Source organism: Macrotis lagotis, chromosome X (genome assembly GCF_037893015.1).
Source record: "Macrotis lagotis isolate mMagLag1 chromosome X, bilby.v1.9.chrom.fasta, whole genome shotgun sequence".
In the NCBI taxonomy this organism is placed as follows: domain Eukaryota; kingdom Metazoa; phylum Chordata; class Mammalia; order Peramelemorphia; family Peramelidae; genus Macrotis; species Macrotis lagotis.
This window is the reverse complement of record NC_133666.1, coordinates 553,441,833-553,468,844: the sequence shown is the minus strand read 5'-3', so window position 1 is coordinate 553,468,844 and position 27,012 is coordinate 553,441,833. Positions and strand designations below refer to the sequence as shown.

The window sequence follows — 27,012 nt, the reverse complement described above, 5'->3', positions numbered from 1 at the left end:
AACATTAAATAATTAATGAACATTACTACCCAAGAGACATTCAAGTTCTGAAAATGACTGATAAGTAAGAAAATAAGAAAAAAATCTATAGAAGTAGTTTGTTTACTCAAGAAAAACTCTATGTACCTGGATAAGAGTTTATGCTCAAAGAAGAGAAATCTTTTTGAAGACTATTAAGAACTTATCTGAAATTTGATTTTTCCTACTTGCACTGAGGTCAGTTATTGTATATATTAAATAAGCTAAGTGGCATAGAGGACAGAATTCTAATACTAGTCAGACAGAAAAGTTCAAATCTAGCCTCAGATACTGAGAAGATGTGTAACCCTGGACAAGTCACTTCACCTGTCTATTTTTCAGTTTCCTTTATGAGAATAATAATAGAACCTATCTCACAGAGTTGTTGCAAGGATAAAATGAGACATTTGTAAAGTACTTAACATGGGTGTGACACATTGTAAAGTATTATATAAATGCTTATTTCTTCCTTCCTTATATAGGCAAGAATACTCATACAAGTTTTTTAAAATTAGACCTATTGAGATAAAGGTTTTACTTTTATATAAAAGTAATCCCAAAAAACTTAAGAAAAATGTAAATACTCAGGTCACAGATTTAGAGCAGGAAAAGACTGAGGTCACTTGGTCCCACTCCCACATTTTCGAAATGAGAAAACTAAGTCCCAAAGAAGTTAAATGACTTGCCAAAGGTCATAAATACAGAAAGTGGAAGAGCTATGACTCAAATAGGTCAACTGATTCTATATCCAGAGCTCCTTCCACTACAGTAAAATACTGTCAGATATTAAAATACAAGAAATACAATATTTCTTACCTGTAATCCATCTTTGAGTTTCAAGATGCACTCCATTGTATTAATAGTGATTACCACTGGCTCCGAACCTAATTTTGTCCATGGCACATGGATTCGTAATTCATGAATATGTCCACTTAAAAATGTGAATGGCAATTTCAGTTCCTAAAACATACAATATCAGAGATACGTTAAAGAATTGTTATTTAATTTTAAAATTAAAATAGTAAAAAAAGTATAAACTTTTTTTCTTAAAAGATTTCCTTAATGAGAACAAAAGGTAAGGTCTATAACAATATAGCAAAACTTTAAATATAATACAAAACAAATCACGCAAATGTATCAAGTCTTTCCTATATAAAAAGAGCATCTGCATACTGTTTTGTCTACAATTTTAAGTGTTTGCTGTCTGGCCAATTCTTATTCTCATTAGAGATGGAATAGAAATTAAACCATTATGAACAGCTCCGAAGTTATTTTTCCCAAAATTTCCAATTCATCTTCAGCAAATCTCTTTCATATAAATCAGCAAAGGAATAGTCTATACAATTTGTTTTTATTTGAATTGCATAATTTTGAAGATAATGCTTAATCACTGAACCACTTAAACTGAGCTACATGAAAATATTAACTGTTAAAAGAAACTAGCTCTAAATTCATATCTAACAAGCATATTAAATATTTTAAGAAGTTATTCAATAAAATAGCTATTTATATTAATAATTTAAAAATCATGGGTAAACAAACACATAAAAATAGGAATTTAGGGAAAACACTAGAGAGACAGTTAGATTATATGAGACTCTGAAAGAGCTAAAAAGAGAAATTCCATTCAAAGTAGCTTCAGACAATATAAAATACCTGGGAGTCTACCTGCCAAGGCAGACTCAGAAACTTTTTGAAAACAATTACAAAACCAATTAACACCAATAAAATCAGATTTAAATAACTAAGCAAATACCAACTGCTCATGGATAGGCTGAGCTAATATAATAAAAATAACAATTCTACCAAAATTAAACTACTTGTTTAGTGCCCTACCAATAAAAATTCCAAGAATTTACTTTAGTGAGTTAGAAAAAAAAATGTAAGCAAATTCATATGGAGAAATAAAAAGTTGAGAATCTCCAGGGATTTGATGGGAAAAAAGTACAAAAGAAGGTGGCTTAGCCCTACCAGGTCTAAGATTATATTATAAAGCACCAGTCATCAAAACTGTCTGGTATTGGCTAAGAAATAGAGTGGTGGATCAGTGGAATAGACTAGGTGCAAAAGCAGGAAATGATTATGCTAATCTGCTCTTTGATAAACCCAAAGAGTCCAGCTACTGGGATTAAAAACTCTCTTCAATAAAAACTGTTGGGAAAATTGGATGGTAGTCTGGCAGAAACTTGGACTAGACCAACACCTCACACCCTATACGAAGATAAGATCAAAATGGATACAGGATTTAGACATAAAAACAATATTATAAGCAAATTAGGAGATCAAGGAATAGTTTGTTTACCTGTCAGATCTATGGAAAGGGAAGCAGTTTATGACCAAGGATGAGATGGGGAACATCATTAAAAACAAACTAGACAATTTTGATTACATTAAATTAAAAAGCTTTTGCACAAATAAAAACCACTTTAACCAAGATCAAAAGAAATGTAAATTGGGAAACAATTTTTACAACTAGTAGCTCTGACAAAGGACTCATTTCCAAAATATACAGAGAACTGAGTCACATTTTTAAAAAGACAAGCCACTCCCCAATTGACAAATGGTCAAAGGATATGCAAAGGCAATTTACAGATGAGGAAATCGAAGTGATCCATAGTCAAATGAAAAATTGCTCTAAATCACTAATTATTAGAGGAATGTCAATTAAAGCATCTCTGAGGTACCACCTCACACCTCTCAGACTTGCCAATATGACCAGAAAGGACAATGATCAATGTTGGAAGGGGTGTGGGAAATCTGGGACACTAATACATTGTTGGTGGAGCTGTGAACTCATCCACTCTTTCTGGAGAGAAATTTGGAATTATATCCAAAGGGCAACAAAAATGTGTATTCCCTTTGATCCACAATACCACTACTTGGTCTATATCCTGAAGAAATTATGAAAAAGGATTAAAATATCACTTGTACAAAAATATTCATAGCAGCCCTGTCTGTGGTGACAAAGAATTGGAAATTAAGTGAATGTCCTTCAATTGGGGAAATGGCTGAACAAACTGTGGTATATGTATGTCATGGAACACTATTGTTCTATTAGAAACCAGGAGGGATGGGAATTCAGGGAAGCCTGGAATGATTTTCATGAACTGAAGCTGAGTGAGATGAGCAGAACCAGAAGCACATTGTACACCCTAACAGCAACATAGGGGTGATGATCAACCTTAATGAACTTACTCAACAATCAGGCACAATATTGGGGTATCTGCTTTGGAGAATGCCATCTGTATCCAGAGAAAAAATTGTGGAGTTGGAACAAAGACCAAAGACTTACCTTTAATTTTTTTAAAAAACGTTATCTTATTATATAATTTTGCTATCTCTTATACTTTATGTTTCTTCCTTAAGGATATGATTTCTCTCTCACCACATCCAACTTAGATCAGTGAATATCATGGAAACAATGTAAAGACTAAAAGACTGCCTTCTGTAAGAGTGGGGGGAGGGAAGCAAGATTAGGAGGAAAAATTGTAAAATTCAAAACAAATAAAATCTTTCTTAAAAAAAGATTATATGAGACTGAGCAGTATTTACCTTTCTGACCTGTTTCAATATCTGAACAATGAGGGAATTGAACCAGAAGACCTCTAAGATCCCTCTCCAACTCTAAATCTATTAACTATAAAAAATACAGTGATAAAAGTAGACAGGATTGAAAAAACAAACAAAACAGACTTTACAGCAAAAGGTTAGGAATGCAAATGAGTCTCAAGGTAAAGATTCTCTTTAGGTTTCTGGGACCTATCTATAAACCTAAGTCAAAAACTATAGAGAAGCAATCCTTCTCCCTATCTATAAATTCTATTCTTGCCTAGTATTTGTCCTTGTTCAACAGAGCACTCCAACTTTTAATTTTGAGGACATAAGAGCCACAGGGTAACAATTAGTCAAATAAATTTTCTCTACTTGAATTTTTATTTGTATTACTATAAAAAGAAATCACAGTATTTCTAGTATTGAAAACATGACTAAGTTAAGTTTTCCATTGGTCTCCCAAAGTTATCATTTTGAAAGATAATCATGAGGCAGAAGTAAGGTGGAGCATGTCATATCAAATTCTGAGCAGAATAACAAAAAACTATAGTGAGTCATTTTTCCAGTCCAGAGAAACTTAGGAGGGCAGAAAAAAAGATCTGAAGGAACTGGGGTGAGAGTTGGCCCAAAGAACAGTGAAATGTGAGCAATGAGCCATGGGAAGAGAACAGCTATGGTGGTAGTGGTGGGTTATAACAATGGCAGTGGCACCAGAAGCTCTCTATACCCAGAGTCAGTAAAGAAACTGAACACTTGGTCAGAAAGAGATTCCAGAGAGATACCAATCACTCTCCTCTTCCTAACTTTCCTATTATCACAATAGGCATCACCATTCTGTCTGTCACTCATACTGACAACTTAGTTGTTACCTTCAACTTCTCATTCACTCTTGCACCACCATTATCAAAACAGTTGCCAGGGACTGCTGATTCTGCCTTTATCCTCATTTATCACATACACCCCCATTGACTCTTCTGACAATGCTAATATTCTGATGGGGAGGGGCCTCATTACTTTACACTTGAACTGTTCCAATAACCTCCTAACTGGTCTCTCTGCCTCAATTATTCTATCAAAGTGATCTTCCTAATGTGTAATTCTGAGCATATCACCCCAGTATTTGATGAACAAATTTCAGTGGCTCTCTATTACCTCCAGGATCAAATATTAAATCCTCTGGTTTTTAAAGTCCTAATATAATAATCTGATCCTTTCCTACATTTCTGGTCTTAAAACACTACATCCAAAAAAATAAATAAATTTTTAAAAAGAACACCCAAAACTTAAGACAATCTGGGCTGGTTTCCTTGCTGTTCCTCACATAAAAAGCCCCATATTTGATTCCTAGCATTTTCACTGCCTAGGACACCCATGCCTGGAATGTTCTCTTCCACATACCCAATCTGCTGGTTTCCCTGGTTTCCTTCAAACTTCAGTTGAAAAATAAGCTTTGACAGGAAACCTGTCAAACCTCTTAATGCTGGTGCCTTCCCTTATTCCATGTGTAAATAAATGTCTATATGCATACATATTTTCATATATTGTTTGTACATAGTTATTTGCATGTTCTCCTGTATTAGATTATAAACTTATTGAGAGCAGGAGCAGTTTCTCTTTTCCTTTTCTTTTGTATTCCCAGTGTTCAACACAGTGCCAAGCACATGCATTTAATAATTTCTGATTGTTTTCCTTTACTTGTTCTATCGTGCAACTTTTATTGTTGCTATTCCAAATGGAAATCACTTAAGGTCAACTTTTAGTCAGTGCCCCAACCATAAAAGAAATCTTAAAAATGAAAAAGTATACATAAAGGCAAAATTGAAAGCATAACCAAGAAACAAGCACAAATGACTTTCTTTTAAAAAAATAAGGTTATCCTATGTTAAAGACACTGATGCTTACAGAACACTACAAATTGGCAAAGATGAATAAAGAAATAGTCAATTTCAGAGAGTATAGGATAATAACACTATACAATACTGTTAGAGCTGTAAAGACCAAGGTCGAACCAATTTATAATTATACAAGAATATTAACCATTCATATCTTTTGACACTGAAATCCTATTAGTGAGTCTATCTACAAGGACAGAATGACAGAAAGAAAATTCACCAAAATATACACAGTAGCACTTATTTCCTATGATAGCAAAAAATTGTAAACAAAGTGAATATACATCAACTGAGGACAGCTGAATAAACTCTGGTATATTAATGTTCTGAAATATTTCAACATCATATTTGAGAAATTGAGAGAAATATGGGAAGATATTATCAACTGCTGTGTTTTACATAAGCAGCTGCAGGAAATCAATACAACTAATACTATAATTAAGTATATAAAAAAGAATATAAAAACAATGTGAAATTGTAAAGATCAATCCTAAGTCCAAAAAACGATGAGCAAATGCGTCTGTGTGTACTAGGGTGGGGGTGGGAATAGGAGTAATGCGAAGGTCTTGGTTAAAGGGGGGAAGAGAAGAGTTAGAAATTACAGAGATTTAAAAAACAAAAAGCATCAATAAATGAGAAGATAAAAAAAGATAAAATAATAACAGAAATAGGTGAAAGCAAGACAAGGTTAGAACTAGAAGGAAACTGGAGGTTCTTTTATCTAATGAGTCAATTATGCATATGATAAAATGAGATTCAGAGATAGAAGTGACTAGTCTACAGTTACCAAGGTAGAAGGGATCAGGACTGGCACCTAAACCCAGGTCTTCTAATTCCACCAAAGCTCAGAGTGCCAAGTTAGACTTTTCTATGAAAACCCATGATTTTATTAGCTGAGTATTTGTTGAAACCTGAACAGTCTAACAGCATCATGTCAGAAAACTGAATTACTTCAATTTAAATTGACTTCAGAAGATTCTGAAGATCAACTGATAGAATAAGATACCAGATACTGAGGCCCTTTCTTGAGTTAAACTGCCAAGTATTCAAATATTACTATAGAGAGTACAACTTTTGAAAGTCTGGTCATATTGTTCAAATGCCAAATGTATACTTGCCAAAAAAGATTGAGGCAAGCACTAACAAAAAAGGTCAGAAGAAGCCATACAGGAACACTCTCTCTTTTTTTTTAGAAAGATTTTTTTATTTTGACATTCACTTAATTTCCGATTCTTTGCCACCACAGACAGGGCTGCTTATGAATATTTTTGACCAAGTGATATTTTTACCCTTTTTCATAATCTCTTCAGGCTATAGACCAAGTAGTGATATTGCTGGATCAAAGAGTATGCACATTTTTGTTGCCCTTTGGGCATAATTCCAAATTGCTCTCCAGAAAGAGTGGATGAGTTCACAGCTCCACCAACAATGTATTAGTGTCCCAGATTTCCCACACCCCTTCCAACATTGATCATTGTCCTTTCTGGTCATATTGGCAAGTCTGAGAGGTGTGAGGTGGTACCTCAGAGATGCTTTAATTGACATTTCTCTAATAATTAGTGATTTAGAGCAATTTTTCATTTGACTATGGATCACTTCGATTTCCTCATCTGTAAATTGCCTTTGCATATCCTTTGACCATTTGTCAATTGGGGAGTGGCTTGTCTTTTTAAAAATTTGACTCAGTTCTCTGTATATTTTATTTTTTTTATTTTTTTTTTTAGGTTTTTATTTTATTTTATTTTTTTTTGCAAGGCAAATGGGGTTAAGTGGCTTGCCCAAGGCCACACAGCTAGGTAATTATTAAGTGTCTGAGGCCGGATTTGAACCCAGGTACTCCTGACTCCAAGGCTGGTGCTTTATCCACTACGACACCTAGCCACCCTAGTTCTCTGTATATTTTAGAAATGAGTCCTTTATCAGAACTACTAGTTGTAAAAATTGTTTCCCAATTTACATTTCTTTTGATCTTGGTTACAGTGGTTTTATTGTGCAAAAGCTTTTTAATTTAATGTAATCAAAATTGTCTAGTTTGTTTTTAATGATGTTCCCCATCTCTTCCTTGGTCATAAACTGCTTCCCTTTCCATAGATCTGACAGGTAAACTATTCCTTGATCTCCTAATTTGCTTATAATATTGTTTTTATATCTAAATCCTGTATCCATTTTGATATTTTCTTAGTATAGGGTGTGAGGGGTTGGTCTAATCCAAGTTTCTGCCGTACTAACATCCAATTTTCCCAACAGTTTTTATCTAAGAGAGAGTTTTTATCCCAAACACTGGATTCTTTGAGTTTATCAAACAGCAGATTACTATAATCATTTCCTGCTATTGCACCTAGTCTATTCCACTGATCCACCACTCTATTTCTTAGCCAATACCAGACAGTTTTGATGACTGATGCTTTATAATATAATTTTAGACCTGGTAGGGCTAAACCATCTTCTTTTGTACTTTTTTTCATTAAATCCCTGGAGATTCTCAACTTTTTATTTCTCCATATGAATTTACTTACAATTTTTTCTAACTCATTAAAGTAAATTCTTGGAATTTTTATTGGTAGAGCACTAAACAAGTAGTTTAATTTTGGCAGAATTGTCATTTTTATTATATTAGCTCAGCCTATCCATGAGCAGTTGATATTTGCTCAGTTATTTAAATCTGATTTTACTGGTGTGAGAAGTGTTTTGTAATTGTTTTCAAAAAGTTTCTGAGTCTGCCTTGGCAGGTAAACTCCCAGGTATTTTACTTTGAATGGGATTTCTCTTTCTAGCTCTTTCTGTTGCAACTTGCTAGTCATATATAGAAATGTTGAGGATTTATGAGGGTTTATTTTATATCCTGTGACCTTGCTAAAGTTGCTAATTATTTCTAGATGATTTCTGGGGATTCTCTAGGTATACCATCATGTCTCTGCAAAGAGTGAGAGTTTTGTCTCTTCCCTCCCTATTCTAATTCCTTCAATTTCTTTTTCTTCTCTTATTGCTGAAGCTAATATTTCTTTTTTTAAGATTTTTTTTTTCAAGGCAATGGGGTTAAGTGGCTTGCCCAAGGCCACACGGCTAGGTAATTATTAAGTGTCTGAGGTTGGATTTGAACCCAGGTACTCCTGACTCCAAGGCTGGTACTCTCTCCACTGCTCCACCTAGCCGCCCCCTGAAGCTAATATTTCTAATACGATATTGAATAGTAGTGTTGATAATGGGCATCCTTATTTCACGCCTGATCTTAATGGGAATGCCTCTAGCCTATCCCCATTGCATATAAGGCCTGTTGATGGTTTCAGATAGATACTGCTTATTATTCTAAGGAACAATCCATTTATTCCTATGCTCTCTAGTGTTTTTAGTAGTAATGGGTGCTGTATTTTGTCAAAAGCTTTTCCAGTATCTATTGATATAATCATATGATTTCCAATAGGTTTGTTGTTGACATAATTAATTATCCTGACAGTTTTCCTAATATTGAACCAACCCTGCATTCCTAGGATAAATCCTACTTGTTCATAATGTATTATCCTAGTGATAACTTGTAGTTCTTTTGCTAAAATTTTATTTAATATTTTTGTATATATATATATTTATCAAGGAGATGGGTCTTTTTGATCAATTTGACCAGAGATTTATCAATTTTATTGGTTTTTTCATAAAACCAGCTCTTGGTTTTATTTATTAGTTCAATAATGAAAGTTTCTCTTCAGAACTCTGGAACTGATTGTGCAGCATGGAAGACAATGGCACAGGACTTCCCAGCATAGTGTGTCCTCATCAGAGGCATTCAATAAGCAATGCAGAATTGAAACAACTCAACGGAAATGTGAGATGCACAAGTTTAATGAACCCACCCCAGGTGTTCATATGAACTATTTGTGCCCAACATGTGGTATAGAATTCCAAGCTCACATTGATCTGATCAGCCAATCAGACACACCATTAATTTGTCTCTAACATAGTGATGTTGTTTTGGTCTTCTTCAATAAAGGACAAGAACCAACCAACCTCTATCATAGTGATAAATCCTTCACATCTTCCTATATCATATGACTTTTTCCTATGTTTTCCTAAAAAATCCTCTATAGATGATCCACTCAATATGCCAACGACTATCTTCTTTTTCCCCTATCTCAGTAGACTGAGGAAAGGAATAAGGGTTATTGATTTGTTCTAAATAACTTCTAGTCATATCAAAGATTTGACAGATGAGAAAACTGACACCCAGGTAGGTGAAGTGACTTACTCCATAACGCAGAGTAATTCTCAGAAGTGAGATATCAACTCAGAACTTCTGATTTGAAAACCAGGGCTCCTTCTCCAATAAAACAATTTCAATGTTAACTTGGGCAAGATGTATCTGAAAGTTTGAAACTGTCAGTCAATCATTCACTATGTGAGGAACACACAATATGATGTTTGCTGCCCAACAACTCCAGAAAACATGCCAAGAGTAGAACAGAGTTCTGCATATAACATTTGAAGATCTGACCAAGGTCTTTGATACCATCAGTCATGAAGGCTTAGAAAAAATTATGTCGGAGAGGCTAGGTGGTGCAGTGGATAGAGCACCGGCCTTGGAATCAGGAGTACCTGAGTTCAAATACGGCCTCAGACACTTAATAATTACCTAGCCATGTGACCTTGGGCAAGCCACTTAACTCCATTGCCTTGCAAAAACTAAAAAGAAAAAATTTTAAAAAAATTGTCAAATCAAAGTTCCATGGCAGCATACATGCCCAGGTTCTGGATAGCAGACAATGCTCTCTAGATTTTCCAGTCACCAATGGAGTCAAAGGAGCATGTTTCCTTGTTCCTATACTTTGTTTTTTTAGGTTTTTGCAAGACAAAGGGGGTTAAGTGGCCTGCCCAAGGCCACACAGGTAATTATTAAGTGTCTGAGGCCAGATTTGAACTCAGGTAGTCCTGACGCCAGGGCCGGTGCTCTATCTACTGAGTCACCTAACCTCCCCTTCCATACTTTTTTAGCATGATGTTTTCAGTCATGTTATCAAACACCTTCACTGAGGATGAACATGGTTTCAAGGTCAGCTACTGCACTGGTGGCAAATTCTTCAATTTAAAAAGGCTAAAAACCAAGACCAAAGTGAAGGGAGTGTTGGGGCATGATCTTCTATTTGTAGATGATGGTACACTCCATGTAGCCTCTGAAGATGAGATGAAACAAAGTACGGATCGATTCTCAGCTGCTTATGCTCATTTTGGTCTAACAATTAACACCAAGAAACCCAGGTGTTCCATCAGTCAACACCACATTATCCTTATGTGGAACCATCAATTATAGCAAATAGAGAAGTTTTGAGTCCTGTGGATAAGTTCACTTAGCTTGGCAGTGTCCTTTCCAGGGAGATACACATTGAGAATGAGGCTGACACTCACACTGTTAGAACTAGCTTGGTATTTGGGAGGCTCCAAAAGAAAGTGTGGGAGAGAAGAGCTATTAGACTGACTATCAAACTGCAGGCCTACAGAGCTGTTTGCTGACCTCATTGCTACATACCTGTGAAACCTGCACAGTCTACCAAGTGCCATGTCAGGAAATTGAATTGTTTCCATTTATATTGTCTTAGGAAGATTCTGAAGATCACCTGGCAGGAGAAGATACTAGACACCAAGGTCCTTTCTCAAGCTAAACTGCCCAGCATTCCAACATTACAACAGAGAGTGCAATTATGATGGGCTAGATACATTATTAGAATGCCAGATATATGCTTGCCAAAGAGACTATTTTACAGAAAACATACACAGGGCAAGTGCTCACAAAGGGGTCAGAAAAAGCAAGACCAAGATACCCTGAAGATCTCGTTGAAGAACTTTAGAAGTGCTTGCACAGCAAAGGAGATGCTGTCAAAGGACTGCCCAGCATGGCATGCCCTCATCAGTGAGTATTCGGCACTAGAGATAGGAAGAATTGAAAAGCAGCTCAAAGGAAACATGACACTGGAACTCACCAAGCAAAACTATCGCCATAAACTAAGTAAAGGATAGACTAAAGTGGGAAAAGACTTGAGGCACAGAGACAAAAGATTACCTGTGAGTTGTATGACTATCTTCGGTATTATCATTTATGCTGCTTCTCAAGTAAAAGTCATCATGGCAATGTGCCTGAGAATGTACTATATACTAATATATAGTATTATATTATGTAATATAACAGTATATTATCATACTATATATTGTTCACTATATCTTTCCATTTCCCTCAAGTTATAAATAATCCAATTAAAAATTTAATTCTTCCAAGAATTTAGCATTAAATGATTTATAGGAACTCAAGCAAATTAGTTTTTATATTGGACAAGATCTATACTATCAATGGTAAGGGAACTCTCTATAAGAAAATAACCTCTTCCAGTGAAGATGAACACAGGTTTAGAGCAGGGATTCTTAATCTTTTTGTGTGTGGTCACAAGACTCTTTTGGCAATCTGGTGAAGGTTCTTGAACTCCTTCTCAAAAAATGCTTTCGAATATATGAAAATTCTTTAAAAATGGAAGTTTAGTGAAAATAAAGATGTGATTTTTTTTTTCCCATCCAAATTCAACAACCCCCTAAAATCTCTCCATCCCCATACTGCTCTTTGAAATCTTTGGAACAATTTAAGACTCAGTCTTAAGGATTTTACTGCAGCACTGGGTTAAGTCACTGAGACTTTCATATTATCAGAGACAGTATCTGTACTCAGGTTATCTTGACTTCAAGGCCAGTACTTTATCCACTATGCCACACTGCCTCTGATTAGGCTATTACTGATATAAAAAGAGATGGGATTTGGGGGTACTAACAAGCAGTTTTCACTGAAAGTAATTCACAATTTTTCATATGCAATTAAGCCTGATCTCTTCCATTTACTTAATTCTAGATTCCATCCAATGTTCTTCACCTGTACAACTAATTTGATAACTAGGTATGGCAACTAGGTAGAGGTAGCACAGTGGATACAGTACTAGGTCTAAAGTAAGGAAGACTCATCTTCTTGAGTTTAAATTTAGCACAAGATACTTAGTAGCTGTTTTGTGACTCTGGGGAAGTCACTTAACCCTGTTTGCCTCAGTTCTTCATCTGTAAAATGAGTTGGAGAAGGAAATGGCAAACCATTCCAGTGTCTTTACCAAGAAAACCCAAAATGGGGTCCCAAAGAGCAAGATATAATCTGCACAATATACATGTTTCCACTTGCTTTAGTTCTCCAATGTAAGATGGTTAAATTTATCTCTTCTGTGTTGCTGTGGATTTCATATCACTCCTGGAGATTGTTATAAAAAACATAATAATTGATTTAGAGCTGGAAAGGGCCTTAGAAGTCATCCAGTCAAACTACTTCACAATACAGTTGAGGCAAGCAGGACCTAGAAAAGTCAAATAACTTGCCCAAGGTAACATAGATAATAGATGTAAGGGGAATAATTTGAACCTAAATCCAGATTAAAAATTCAGTGCCCTTTCTATCATACCAAAATGAATGAAGATGAATAATTATGGGGAAGATGAATGAAGGTATGGATGAATGAAGATAAATGAATGAATGGATGAAGATGGTGATGGGTAATACTTCCAAAATACTTTAAGGTTTTAAAATATATTACATATATTATTTCTTTTGATACTCATAAGACTCCTGTCAATTAAGTAGTGAAAATGTGATTCTACCCACAGATAAGGAAATTGTGATTCAGAAAAGTGAGACTTTTTTATGGTCACATGGCATTTAAGAGACATACCCAAGAAAGAATCCAAATCATTTGATTCTAAGACCAGGACTATATAAGACCAGGACACAATATCACCTGTGAATAGGAGTTGATGAAATCCTGCATCCCTAACAAATAATAATAGCAAGAATAAGAATAATAGTAGCATGCTGAATTTGAAGTCAGAAAGACCTGTTTCCAAACCCCACTTTCAGTTTCCTCATCTGTAAATACTTTTAGTATTTACCCCTTAAGACTACTGTAAGGATCAAATAAGATAATTCAAGCAAAGTTTCAATTGTGTCCAGTACTTCATGGATCCATTTGAGGTTTTCTTGCCAAAAGTACTAGATGCTTTGCTCTCCATCTCATTTTACAGATGAGTAAAATAAGGCAAATCTGGTTAAATGACTTACCCGAGATCATACAGCTACTAAGTGTCTGAGGACAGATTTGAGCACAGGAACATCAGTCTATCTGACTCTAGGCCTTGTGCTCTATCCATTGCACTGCCTAGCTGCTCCCTTAGAAAATAAAGCTCAGAATAAAAAAAACTGAAAGAGATCAGAGTCAGCTTCAAAACATACATAACTCAAGGGGGGAAAAAAACATATATAACTCTAGATTGCTAAAATTCAAGTCTTAACAAATTGTCTACTCCGTCTATGACCCTGTCCAAGACTCTAGACAAAAATGAAAATCTCAACCTTCAAAGTTTAGTGTGCTTTACTAAGTGAAAACAGCAGTATGATCAAAGAAATAAAAGAGGAAAGGGAGAAAATAAAAGGGGAAGAGAGGAAATAAAGCATTACTGGAAATTGTGAGAGGGGAAAAGCACTACTAATATCTGAAAGATTAGGAAAAGCTTCTGGGACACATGACCAACAAAATGGAGGAACACTTTGTCTGATCCAATCAAACACTCATACCTCTCCAAAATGACAATTGCAAGAAATAAAGCAGATCTCAGTTGTCTCAATAATTTAAGGCATACTAACAGGAAACAAGAATTCAAATAATTCAAAGAACTAACAACAGAGAATGCTAATCCCTAACTCCCAAGAAACTCATTCAGAATCCACTCCTGAACTATCCTCCAGGGCTAAACAAACTACTGAAAAGAGAATTCAATACAACTTCCACTAGCCCCCAAATCAAGTAGAAAACAAAAAGGCAATAGCTTACTAAGACTGGGGCTGTAGTGTTCTCTGCCTAGCCAATAAAACTGAGGCAAAGAACTGGGAAATTAAAAGAGGTAGGGCAGGATAGTGTGTGGGGAAATGCCACTAATTTTAAAGGAAAGGGAAAAGTGAGTAAGAGAGCCCAGGAAATCTATGAATAAATTTGCAAGACAAAAGAAAATCAATAAATACCTGAAGAGGAAAAGGACCAAGTAGACTGATTCTTAAGAGAGCACCCAGCTGGGGCCCATTCTATAGTATCCAGACTCAACAAATTTCTTGGAGTCAAGAAAAAGTCAACAACACTTGAACTGCCCAGAAAGGAAGGAGGCTGAAAAGGCTAAATCCTAATCTATTGTCATATCCTTGAGGACAAGATAAATCTTCTTTTTCTAATGGTATCCCCAAAATACCATTAACTTAGTTCCTAGGGCATTCCATTCTATGCAAACAAATCAAAAGGAAAGGGATGCCCCTACCCACCCATGCAGATACTGAAATTACCCAAGATTTCAGGAGGAAGAAAACTCAATTAAAACTTAAAGCAAATAAAAAATCTGGGAAGATAATTAAAAACAAAAGGGAATATGGCATCCAGATTAGGTAAAGGAGTCCAGGAATCTATGAATAACTTTTCTGCAAAAAAAAGGACCAATTTCCCTAGCAGAAAAAGGCGCCAAATGCGACAATGTCTAGTCTTATATGCAATTCGAAAGGTTTACTCCTCCCCTTTTGTGCCAGTCATTGGTCAAGACTACAATTTAATCAATACGCTCACCTCCATACCACTCTTTAATAATGTTATTCCTGCTCTGGTCATTATAGCATTGAGCACAGGGGAATGTATAGTAATACATATGAATTTCATTGAGCAGGTGCACTTGCAAAGCCTTCCCCCAGTATGGCAACTTCCTTCAGTTCACTGACTGATCAGTTATTTCTTTGATCACCTTCTCTTTTGTCTAACTTGCCCTTTACTGTAAAGAGGCTTGCATCTTTTGGCTTACACAAAAACCAGAAAGCCTTGCTTTTGTAAAGGATTATTCTCACAGGTATCTGTAAGATCCTTGCAATATCCTCTCTCATTCTGTGGGAAACAAAACCACTCAATTCTTTCTCACAAAAAGGAAAAGAGATCATGATTTTAACTTAAAGTGACAAATCCTGCAAACTGGAGCCTAACTATAAATGTAAAAAAGATGGAGATTAAATTTAGAAACTATTCAAAGAATTTCTAGAAGGAAAAACAGACCTGAACAAATCATTTGTTTTGCAAATATCCAAACAAGAGAAATATGTAAAAGGTAAACATCTAAAAAACAAACCAAAAAAATACAAAAACTAAGGTTAGCAACAGCAAAATAACGATAAAAGACCATTAAGAGAATTTATTTTACAAGTACACAAGATAAGGATGAAATCAGAACTCAAATAGAAGTAATGGACAAGAAACAGGCTGAAACATTATGGAATAGATCTCTCAAAGATGCAGGATACAGGAAATGACATGTTGGACTTAGAAGTCATACCCTTTGGGACAGGAAGAACTAGTATGTAGACTATCACCCTAGCCCATGTACAGTGAATACTGTCTTGGCCATCCCTTTGGAGGGCCACCCTTGTGGCATGCATATTGGGGGGGGGGGGGGTTACCTGGAGCCAGGTGTTAAATCAATCCTCAAGCACTACCCTTGTCCAACCCACTAAGGAAATTCATTTACATAATGGGTCCCGGAAGAGAAGCTCTTTTTCTCCCTTCTTACCTCCCCTTTGCAGGATGGGCATTTTCTCTCTCTAAACTAGAACCACGTGCTCCTGGTCCACCGGAAAACCACAGCCTCTATGCTCTTCAGGCAGTTTTTCCTTTCACTCTTTCCCCTCAGGCAGTCTTACCTAAAACTCTTTTATTCACCCTGTGCTCAAGTACCTTACAAGCAGTTTGTCTTCTCCAGAAAGAAAAAAAACATTTTAAACTGTGAACTTTGCAGGCTTGTGAAATAAAATTAAAATCCTGAGTTTGTCAACTCCAGGACTAGTTGTGAATTCTTTCACTTTCACAATAGCTCTCAACCTTTATTGGAGTTACCAAACTTTGCTGCAACAACAACACTCCGCTGAGAGATGAATCAATGTTTTTCTTTTTGTTTTTTTATTGAGGGAAGCTAAAGAATAGCATGAAGGTCACAAAAAAATGGGATAGGTAAGAAAAAGATAGAAGGGAACATGAGATATCATGCTAATCAAGTCAAAAGCTAACAGTGGAGGGGAAAAATTGCTATAGTCACTCTGGAAGAAGAAAGTCTAGAGACTGGGCAAGAAACCAAAGGGAAGGCCTAAACAGGGCAAGAAAAGGGGACTTCTTGCTTCAGTGTGGATAGAAGGTTATGCTAAGGAAGGTTCCCATGGAAGAAAAGAGATATTCTAAAAACCAAGATGATGATCTGCATAATCTATAGAGATGTGGTACTCAAAAAGATTACCCATCCTACCTCAGTAAAAGGGGAAATCAAAGTTCATGGGGAGAAATGACAACCAGAAGAATAGAACAGAAAACCAAGGAAGAGATTTCATGGCAAATAGGAAAAAAACAACTATGGGAGATACAAAGCTTAATAATCAGGAACATGGGGCAATTCCTATCATCATCTCTATCAAACAATTAGTATTAGAATTAGTATTTCTAGTAATTAAGTATAAAAGACATGAATCAAAGAAAAAGCTTCACAGAAGTCTTGACAAAAGATAAGGTGACTAAGGGGCAGAGAGGAGGGGAGAGAGTACATTAAATAAATTGGAGACAGTTTGCATAAATGCAAAGAAAATAGGAAATAGAATATCATATTCAAGGAACTCCACTTTAACTGGTACATAGAAGGAATGAAGAGAAATGATATGAAATAAGGCTTGAAAGAAATGTTTGAGCTTCATTAAGGGGGATGAAGGCGTGGGGGGAGGGGGACATCCCACAAAGACCCTGAATTATAGCATAGAGATAACAGGGAGCCATAATATTTTACAGAATATAGAATACAATCTGATATATATATTATATATATATCTGTCAGATATGTGGATAAGAGAAAAATTTATGAACGAAGAAGAAATAGAGAATAGAGAATATAGAATACAATACTGATCAGTAAATCAGTCAATTCTTAAGGATTTTCAAACAATGCAAATTACAATCTATCCATGCTTACCCTATCCCTAGGATAATTCTTTTCCCTGGTCCCCTCAATGTCATAAGGACCCAATACAATGGAAGACTTACTCACATCCTCCTGACCCTTAAAGCATTGATCAGTGAAGCTGGGCTGGCTACCTATTATCTCTTGTAGTAACATGAATACTACCCCACTAACACTTCCTAATATCATATCCCTGTGCATATATTTTTACAATTGTCATTCAAAGTTTATCATTAGCAGGTAATAACCCAGAGTATTACAAAAGTTTTAGCATAATTTTAAGTTTTAATAACTTCTTTAAAGTACTGATATAAATCTATTAAAAAACATTTGAAAGTACTTAAATCTTTTAAAGTTTTATGTTTCTCAATAAAATTCAACATAAAACTGTCTAGATGTTATTCATCATTCTAGTCAATTTGGAAACTTTGTTAAAATTTTCATCAGCTGCTACTCAGTAACTGAAAAGTTTGGCTTTGTGATCCTAGCCTTAAAAAAAATTCATAGAACTAAAAACATTAGAAACCACAAGAATAAATGAAGCTTTCCTTAAAATAATAAATGGTATTTTTCTAAAATCATCAGGAAGCAGTATCTGTAATGGGGAAAAGCTAAAAGACTTTCCAATAAGATCAGGGGTGAAGCAAAAATGTCCATTATCTCCATTGTTATTCAATATTGTACTAGAAATGTAGTCAATGCAATAACAAAAGGAAAGGAACTAGAATAGGCATGGAAAAACAAAACCATCACTTTGCAAAAATATGATGGTAATCTTGGAGAATTGGAGTGATGCAATTAAAAACTAGATGAAATAAATAACTTCGGCAAACTTGCAAGATATAATACAGCCAGATGGCCCAGGAGATAGAACCTTAGCCCTGAAGTCAGAAGGAACCAAGTTCAATATCTGACCTCAGACACTTCATACTTACTAGTTGTGCTACCTTGGACAGGTCACTTAACTCTGACTGCCTCCCATCCAGGAGGATGGGATTCATAGCTGGTCACAGGATTCAGATGGCTCCAAAAGAGAAAATCAGTCTGGTGACAGCACAGCTCCCCCTCACTCAAATCCAATTCATATGCTTGCTCTGGCATTGCCTACCTGATGTCATGGACTTCTTTGAGAATAAAGGACAAACATCATCATCATCATCATCATCATCATCATCATCATCATCATCATCATCAGTATATAATTTAAATCCATCTAAATCATCAGCAATTCTATATATTACCATCAAAATCCAGCAGCAAGAGATATAAAGAGAAATATCATTCAAAAAAGCTGCAGACAATATAAAATACTGGGAAGCCTGCCTGCCAAGACAAACCCAGGAAATATAGGTAGACCATCACAAAACATTTCTTACACAAATGAAAGTCAGATCTAAACAACTGAAAAACTTAATTGTTCATGGGTAGGTCAAGTCAACATAATAAGACAAACAATCCTACCTAAATTACTTATTTATTCAGTGTTATACCAATCAATCAAAAAATTATTTTATAGAGTGAGAAAAATAATTTAAAATTCTTCCAGAAGAACAAAAGGTCAAGAATATCAAGGGATCAATGAAAAAAATGTGAAAGAAGTAGGCTTAGTCATACTAACTCTCAAACTTTATTGAAAAGCTGTAAACATGGGGGTGGGGCAGCTAGGTGGGGCAGCAGGAGTACCAGAGTTCAAATCCAGCCACAGACACTATAATTACCTAGCTGTGTGGCCTTGGGCAAGCCACTTAACCCCATTTGCCTTGCAAAAAAAAAAAAACCTAAAAAAAGTGGTAAACATCAAAACAATCTGCTACTGGCAGATAAATAGAATGGCTGACAGTGGAACAGATTAGGTACACAATACACAGGAGTAAAATGACCATAGTAATTTAGAGGCTGATAAGATACAAGCTTTGGGGACAAGAGCTCACACTTGACAAAAACTGCTGAGAAAACTGGAAAGTAGTTTGGCAGAAAATAAGCAGAGAACCAACATCTCACACCATATACCTAAATGAGGCCAAAATGGGTAGAAGATTGAAATGTATAGGGTGATATAAGCAAATTAGGAGAGCATGGCATAGTTTACCTGTCAGATATGTGGATAAGAGAAGAATTTATGAACAAAGAAGAAATAGAGAGCATTAAGAAGTATAAAATAGCAGTTTTTATTATACTAAATTAAAAAAGATTTTACGCAAACAAAACCAAGACAGCCAAGATTATCTATATGTATAAAAATTTATAGCAGTTCTTTTTGTGGTGGTTAAGAACTGGAAAATGAGGGGATGCAGAAACGGGGAGGGGGTAACAATTACAGCAAGTTTCTCTAAGAAATACCTCATTTCTCAAATAATATAGAGAACTGACTCAAATTTGTAAGAATATAAATCATTCCCCGACTAAGAAACAGTAAAAGGATATGAAGTTTTCAGATGAAGAAAACAAAGCTGTCTATATTCACATGAAAAAATGTTCTAAATTACAATTACATAGAGAAATGCAAATTAAAACAACTGGAGGTATTACCTCACACCTATCAGATTAGCTAATATGACCGAAGAGGAAACTGACAAATGTTGGAAGAAATGTAGGAAAACTGGAACACTAATGCATTATTGGTGGAGTTGTGAACTGATCCATCCATTCTAGAGAGCAATTTGTTAACTATGATCAAAGATCTCTAATACTGGACATACCTTTTGACCCAGCAATACCTCTACTAGTTCTGTATCCCAAAGAGAAGGAAGAAAGGGAAGGGGCGGGGGGAGAAAGGAAGGAAAGGAAAAAAAGAATGGAAAGAAAAAAGAAAGGGGACCCATATGTACAAAAATATTTTTATTCTTTTTGTGATGGTTAATTGGAAAATGAGGAGATGCTTATCAACTGGGAATGGCTGAATAGGTTGTGGTATAGGATTGTGAAGGAATCTATAAAAAATGATGAGCAGAATGCTTTCAGGAAAAACCTTGGAAGACTTAAAGAACTGATGGAAGTTTGAATAGAAATTGAAGCTTATTTTATTTTTTTTGTATGTATTTTCTTATGGAAATATATTCTGCTTGATTGTATATGTATAACCTAGATCAAAATGCTTGCCTTCTCAATGGGGAAGTGAGAAGAGACAGAGGGAGGGAAAGAATTTGGAACTCAAATTTTTTAAAAATGTTAAAAATTTGTACACGTAATTGAAAAAATAAAATATTTTAAAATGTTAAAAATAAAACCAAATGTAAAATATAATTATACTTGTATATTTTTAAGTTTGAAACATTTAAATTTTGAAAGTTATGAAAACTTCACTAAAACTTAGGGAAATCCTATAAGATCATGCATCTCCTCACTGTGATATTCAGTTTCAATTCTTCAGACTGTTGTATTCCATGTATTCAAAGTCATATAATATTGAGAGAATACTGCTGGGTTTTTTTTTAATGAGTGTTAATTTCCAGGAAAGGTTAGAGTGATTAAAAGAGTTTTCAATTTCCTGAAAGCAATGGAGTCTCTAACATCCTGGTGTTTCATTATGAAACTCAACTCATGGTTCATTCATACTGTTTTATTTCAGATTTACCTACTGAAAGTCAAGTTCTATAGGTTATCCATCCAACTGATATCATAATTTGAAAAACAAACAGCCCCTTTTTAACTTGGACTGCACACTCCATCTCTTCCATGAGAGTGGCAAACACCTTAGATGGGCATTCATCTCCCTATTTTAAGCTTCATTTAATGTTTACAATCAGCAAGTCATTGAAGAGTGTTCTTTTAGTTTTTCTTATCTTTCAATGGACTCTTGAATGATTCTGATATGTCGTTGGAAGGTGCCCATATTATATGCCTCAATCATATCACTCTTGTTAGAAGACAGTTGTCATTTTGCTCAAATGAGTCAAATGCTTAAAATAATCAAATACAATAAGACAGCTCAATCTAATAGAATTTAAACCCTATTAACAAAAACAGAAGAAAAACTTTCTATATCTAAATCTGTGTTATCCTTGAATATTCTTCAAAGATGAGGAGAGGGTATCCCATGTCTGTGCATGGATTTACAATCTCAAAATTTTCTCTACTTCATCAAATTATCCCAAGTTAGTAGCAAAAAAAGAAAAGACAAGATAAATTTCATTTTCTAAACTGATAATATTGCTATTCTGGATAACTTGCTAATGAATTAATACTTCTTTTGTCTTATATGCTAATGATTCCTCACAATACTATCTTTAGTTTCTGAATCTGTAACAGAGATAGATGAAGTCCTTGAATTGGTTTCTATATCTTAGTTCCTTGAATCAAGTCCATATTCTAGTCTACAAATGGCATTTTTAACAGTAATGGTGAAATCTTATCTACACACTTGACAAATGGGACAGATAATCTAATAAATTCAACATAACAAGTCTGTCAGGTATTCCCTAATGATCAGGTATCTGTATCTGTATTCTGTATCTTGAGTTCCTGGAGTCCTTTGTTTCCTCATATTAATTTCAACTGCTACTCTGAATGGACTTTAGAGATTATGATAAAATCTCCATGGTTTACAATTAGAAAACAGAGTTAAAGAAATTGTGATAGGGGCAACTAGGTGGTACAGTGGATAGAACACCAGCCCTGGAGTCAGGAAGATCTGAGTTCAAATCCAACCTCAGACACTTAATAATTACCTAGTTGTGTGACCTTGGGCAAGTCACTTAACCCCATTGCCTTGCAAAAGAAAAGTTCTGATTTTCCCAAAGTCACACAGTGGCAGAGAAAGTTCTAACAACCAAATCCCTTGACTTCCAAACTAATGTTCTATTACACCATAACCTCTATTCTCCATTCCCAACTCCAAGCCCTTAATACTTCTTATCTGAGTTACTGAAACTATCTCCTCACTCAGGGTTGTCCAACCTTAGGTTATCTTACAGTCACATTAAAATAAAATAATTATTTGAGAACCATACCCTGAATAAAAAATACAGTACACTAATACAATAGTTAATTTGTAGTCTTACCTTAGGTTTAGCAAGAGCTAAGTCATGGTACTTTTAACTTCTTAGAAAGTGGTGGGTAATGTATATCATCAACATGACAGGCAAAGGAGTAAAGCGCAAAAACAAACACAAAACAAAGCAAAAAACACAGCAGTATAAAAGTAGATGTATACTGACTAGTCTGCATGTACAGACTGAACCCATCCCACAGATCAATTGAAAATTCTGTGTGACATGTTCCATCCGTAATACTGCTTAAAAATACCAAAGAAAATTAACATCAATGAGGTTAGTTATTAGTGATGGAAATAAAAATATCTAATATGCATTCCATGCAAATTATTATTTTATTTTTTCACTCCTGAAAATTAAAACCCACAGGTGGGCTACATAAAATCACACTGCAGCCCAAGGGTTATATTTTGGACAGCCCTGTCCTAACTGATCCCACTGTCTTCAGTACCACACCAATCTACCCCTCACTTAACCACCAAAAGACATTTTCATCACCTAATCATTCTTCAGTTCAAAAACTTTGAGCAGCTTCTCATTATGACAGTAAATAGAAAATGGTGTTATACTCTGGAAGTTAGGTTTGGGATACCTGACCTTGAAATGGTACTATAATATTCATAAATTCTTGTTGAACTGCAAAAGACCTAAATAATTCACATATAGGAATTATTGGTCCCAAAATAATAGAGATTTGGATATCATACACACATTCACACACATACACATATGCACACACACACATATAGAGAAAAATTAGAGCAGAAATGAACTACTCCTGTATTAGCCCCAGGAATAGCTTAATATAGGCCAGAGCCATAACCAGGCTTTCTCTGCCTTTCCAAGCACCAAACAGGTATTAAGAGCACAACTTCAAATTCAGAACCATGGTTGGAGCTAATGTACTGACAAAATATGGCAAAACAATCCAAAATAAATAATGTTTTTAAGTCCAGATAAAAGCTATTATTTTAAACATTGAAGAAGACATGATTCAGAGAGTGAGAATTTCATTTCACCTATAGTAACTACTTTTTTTTAACAATGAATCAAGAGAAAACTATTACACTTAGGGAAAAAAGAAGGCTTGGTGGTGGCAATGAAAAGTTGATGGGATATGTAGTCAAAATCTTCTGAGTTTAATCCTGGCTCTGCCTCTTATCATATGCCTTAAACAATTTTTTAAGCCTCAGTTTCCCACTCTGTATAATGTAGATAATTGGACTGAATGACTTTTGAGGTCCCTTTCAGTCTGAAATCTAAGATCCTATAAGACTTTGAGAATGTAAGTTACCAACTGGAATGGGCTAGGTTCCTCAATTGTATGTTGTAATGAAAAGAAGAGGCATTCAAATACTGAACAATAAAGGAGCCAGAACAAAAGTTCTAAAAAAACAGGTTCTCTTATTGGCAAGAAGTATTGACACAAGGCCAGTCCCATTCAGTTTCACAATCCCTGTGAAATAAACCTGAAAATGCATTTCAGCTAGCTGTGTGATTATGGACAAGTCACTTAAAAGAATAAAAAAATATACATTGAAGAAAGTTCAAGGAAAAGTATTTACTTCTCCCATAGAAAGTGTCTAAGAGCTATAGTGCATTTAGTGCAATCTATACAACATCCTCAATACACAGCATTCCCAAAAATCTGGCATCCAATAACTCATGAAGACCTCTAATGGTTATCTCACAAGGCATCCCATTCTCTTAGGATGTTTTCTTTCTATTTGGTTTTTATTTGCCACTCTGTAATTTCTATCCACTGCTTTTCTAGATCTTTCATCTGAGACCAACCAAAACAGTTTTAATTCTTTTTCCACATAAGACCCTTTGAAGTAGTTAAAGAAAGATATTTTGTCTACCTCTCTCCTCCCTACTAAATGTTCTCAGCCTAATTAGTTCTCAAGCAACATTGTTAGTATACAGACACCTCATCAATCTGATTACCCTCCTCCAGCTTGTTAAAATGTTCCATAAAATATAGCAATTAGTATGAACTGCAATAATCCAGACTGATTCTAAATCAAGTAAAATACAATGGAACCATTACTTTTTATCCTCCATAATGCTATGCCTCACTCCTTCTCTAAACTTGCCTCTTTGCAACTCCTACACACTGTTCCTAGTTCTGCTCTCAGAAGCCAAAAGGAACAAGTCTATACCATTTCCCACAAGACTGACTTTAAAATAATAAGAGCTATCATGTCCCTCAGGCAAAATTTACTTTCTGCAAGTTAAACATCCTCAATTCTTTTAGGTGATCATCATATGGCATGAACTCAAGACCCTTCACAATCCCAACTGTGTTCCTCTGGATATTCTCCAACAAAACAATATTCTTCTGAAACGGTGCAACTAAGATCTGCTTATTTATGTCTGTGCAAGTGAGATCAGAAAATGCTTCATGGAGATGATGCCTAAAATGAACCTAAAAGAAATGAAGATTCACCTCAAAAGATTACAGAAAAATTCCATGTGAGTCAAGAAGGAAACCATATGCTAGGAATTAGTACTGGGGTGCTTTGACTATTTCTAAATCTGATAATCAAAATTTTGACAATCAAGTATATAACTGTAACACAGGCTCTTAGTTAACAGATGTCTTAGGGTACATTATAATGAGCACTGGATTCAGAGCCGAATTTTGACCCTTACTATGGGATGTGCAAATCATTTTAGCCTGATAATCTTCAGTCTATAAAATGGGAGTAATGCACTACCTACACAGAAATTTGCAGAAAACACCTTGTTAAACCTTAAGGTGCTACATAAATATGAATTATCATAATGTTTTATTCTCTTTCAATCCAATTATTGACTTCTTTATTGAAAAATAAATAAAAGAAATAAGTCAAAATATCAGTAATAACTTTTAAAATCAGCACTTATCTAACTCTTATTCTACAAAGATAGCATTCATTCATCCAAATCAGGGAAGCAGTGAAATGAATAATCTGAAAATTAATGATAGCTACCTATATGTTTCATATTTTGGGAATATTCGGTAACATAAATCAAATAATGAAGATTTAACTCAAGGACAGGTGCCCAGTTTTTCCAACTTTACTCTGGATATTTCTTTCATGTCCATTCCTTGCAAAAAGGATGGTGGAGCATACCATCTCTCACCATGATGAAAAGCACAATTGTCTTCTCTCTCTCTAAACATACAGCCTCTATGGTTTGAAGAGAATTAAAGGTATAACTCTGATTGTTTTGTTTAAAAGACTTTCCCTTTCAGCTCTTGCTGGACTGCAGACTGAATTTTGGCAATGTCAGTGAACATAAACGTTGCCTCTTGCTCACTTTTTTTTTTATTAAATTACTGAAAGACTAAAGCGCTAACTGTTCAAATATTCAAATTAAGCTTCGAGTATTAGTCATTTGATGTTTTGCTTGGATTCACATGCATAACCGATATACCGCTTGCCTTCCCAATAGGTGGGGGAAGATAGATAGAGGGAGGGAGGGGATTTGGAAATGAAAATTTCTAAATGAATGCTAAAGTCAAATGTAATTATATTATCATTGATCTTAGGAAGGATTCTATTTGAAATGTTTTAATTAATCGTCATAGTCTCGCAACTATTTTCTAAGAAATGATGACTGATCACAGTCCACAAAAAAATGTCCCGCGAAAGTTAAGGCGTGTTTTCTCTGGGTGCCTGGCGAATGTTGGGGGGCGTCCAGACAGAGCAGGAGGCGGGCGGCGGCGGCGGGGAGGCTCCACACTGACCTGTTCCAGGACATCCAGCTTTAACTCGAGCTTGCTGAGAACCACGTCTCCTCCCCAGAGCGAGAGCTGCAGGTCCGAGGGCTTCAGGTTCTTGATGTAGCGGTTCACGTAGCTCATTAGGATGGGGGTCACGTACGACTCCAGCATCGTGGCAGGCCCCGCGCGGCCCGGCCGCGGCCGAGGGGCAGAAGCGGAGGGGCCGCCGCCAGCGGGCCCGGCCCCGAGGCCTCCGCGCTCGGCTCCCCGCGCCGGGTCGGCTGAGCCGGACCTCGGAGCCGGAACCAGGCCCGCTCGCCGCGGCCTCTCCCCCCGAGGCTCCGCCCCCCGGCTGACACTCACGCACGTGGGGCGACGCGACACGAACTTGAACTCCGCCGCCTGGCACCTCCCGCGGGCCCCCGGCGGCGGCGGCGGCGGTTTCCACTTTAGCCTCCTTTCACCACCCCCCCACTTCCGGGTCTGCTCCGACCGGTGTTGCACCAGAACCCTTCCGCCCGGCCCCGCTCCTCCCTCTGGGCTTCCGGCCGCGCCAAGCCGGCGCGCGTGCGCGAGGCGCGTCCCCGTACCTTCGCGGCCGGAGGAGAACGCCGGGACGGCTCCCAGGCCGGGGGTCGGACGGGCTTCCCGGAGGCACCTCGGGGCCGGAAGTGGGGCCGCTCTTTGGCAGGGCCGGGGGCGGGGAGGGCGGCCAGGCCTCTGGCGGCCGCTTGGGTTGGACCCTCACGGGGCGCCGCCGAGAAGGAGGAGAGGG

At 36.3% G+C, this 27,012-nt stretch overlaps 1 protein-coding gene across 12 annotated transcripts in view; it reads right to left on the bottom strand.

The window, feature by feature from the left end:
* The window catches only part of VPS13B (vacuolar protein sorting 13 homolog B), a 1,326,809-nt gene extending 1,300,359 nt beyond the window's left edge, over nt 1-26,450 (bottom strand). For 6 of the 12 annotated variants that reach the window (XM_074200569.1, XM_074200570.1, XM_074200573.1 and 3 more), the window contains exons 1-2: nt 26,262-26,450; nt 835-978 (exon numbers count right to left, since the gene is read on the bottom strand). In XM_074200569.1, the coding sequence (XP_074056670.1) occupies nt 835-978; nt 26,262-26,408 (291 nt within the window). In that variant the 5' untranslated portion in view covers nt 26,409-26,450. Of the gene's footprint in view, nt 1-834; nt 979-26,261 lie in introns of those variants that run through there. The other 6 variants (XM_074200577.1, XM_074200579.1, XM_074200578.1 and 3 more) reach the window with 3 other exon arrangements.
* Nucleotides 26,451-27,012: the final 562 nt, after the last annotated feature.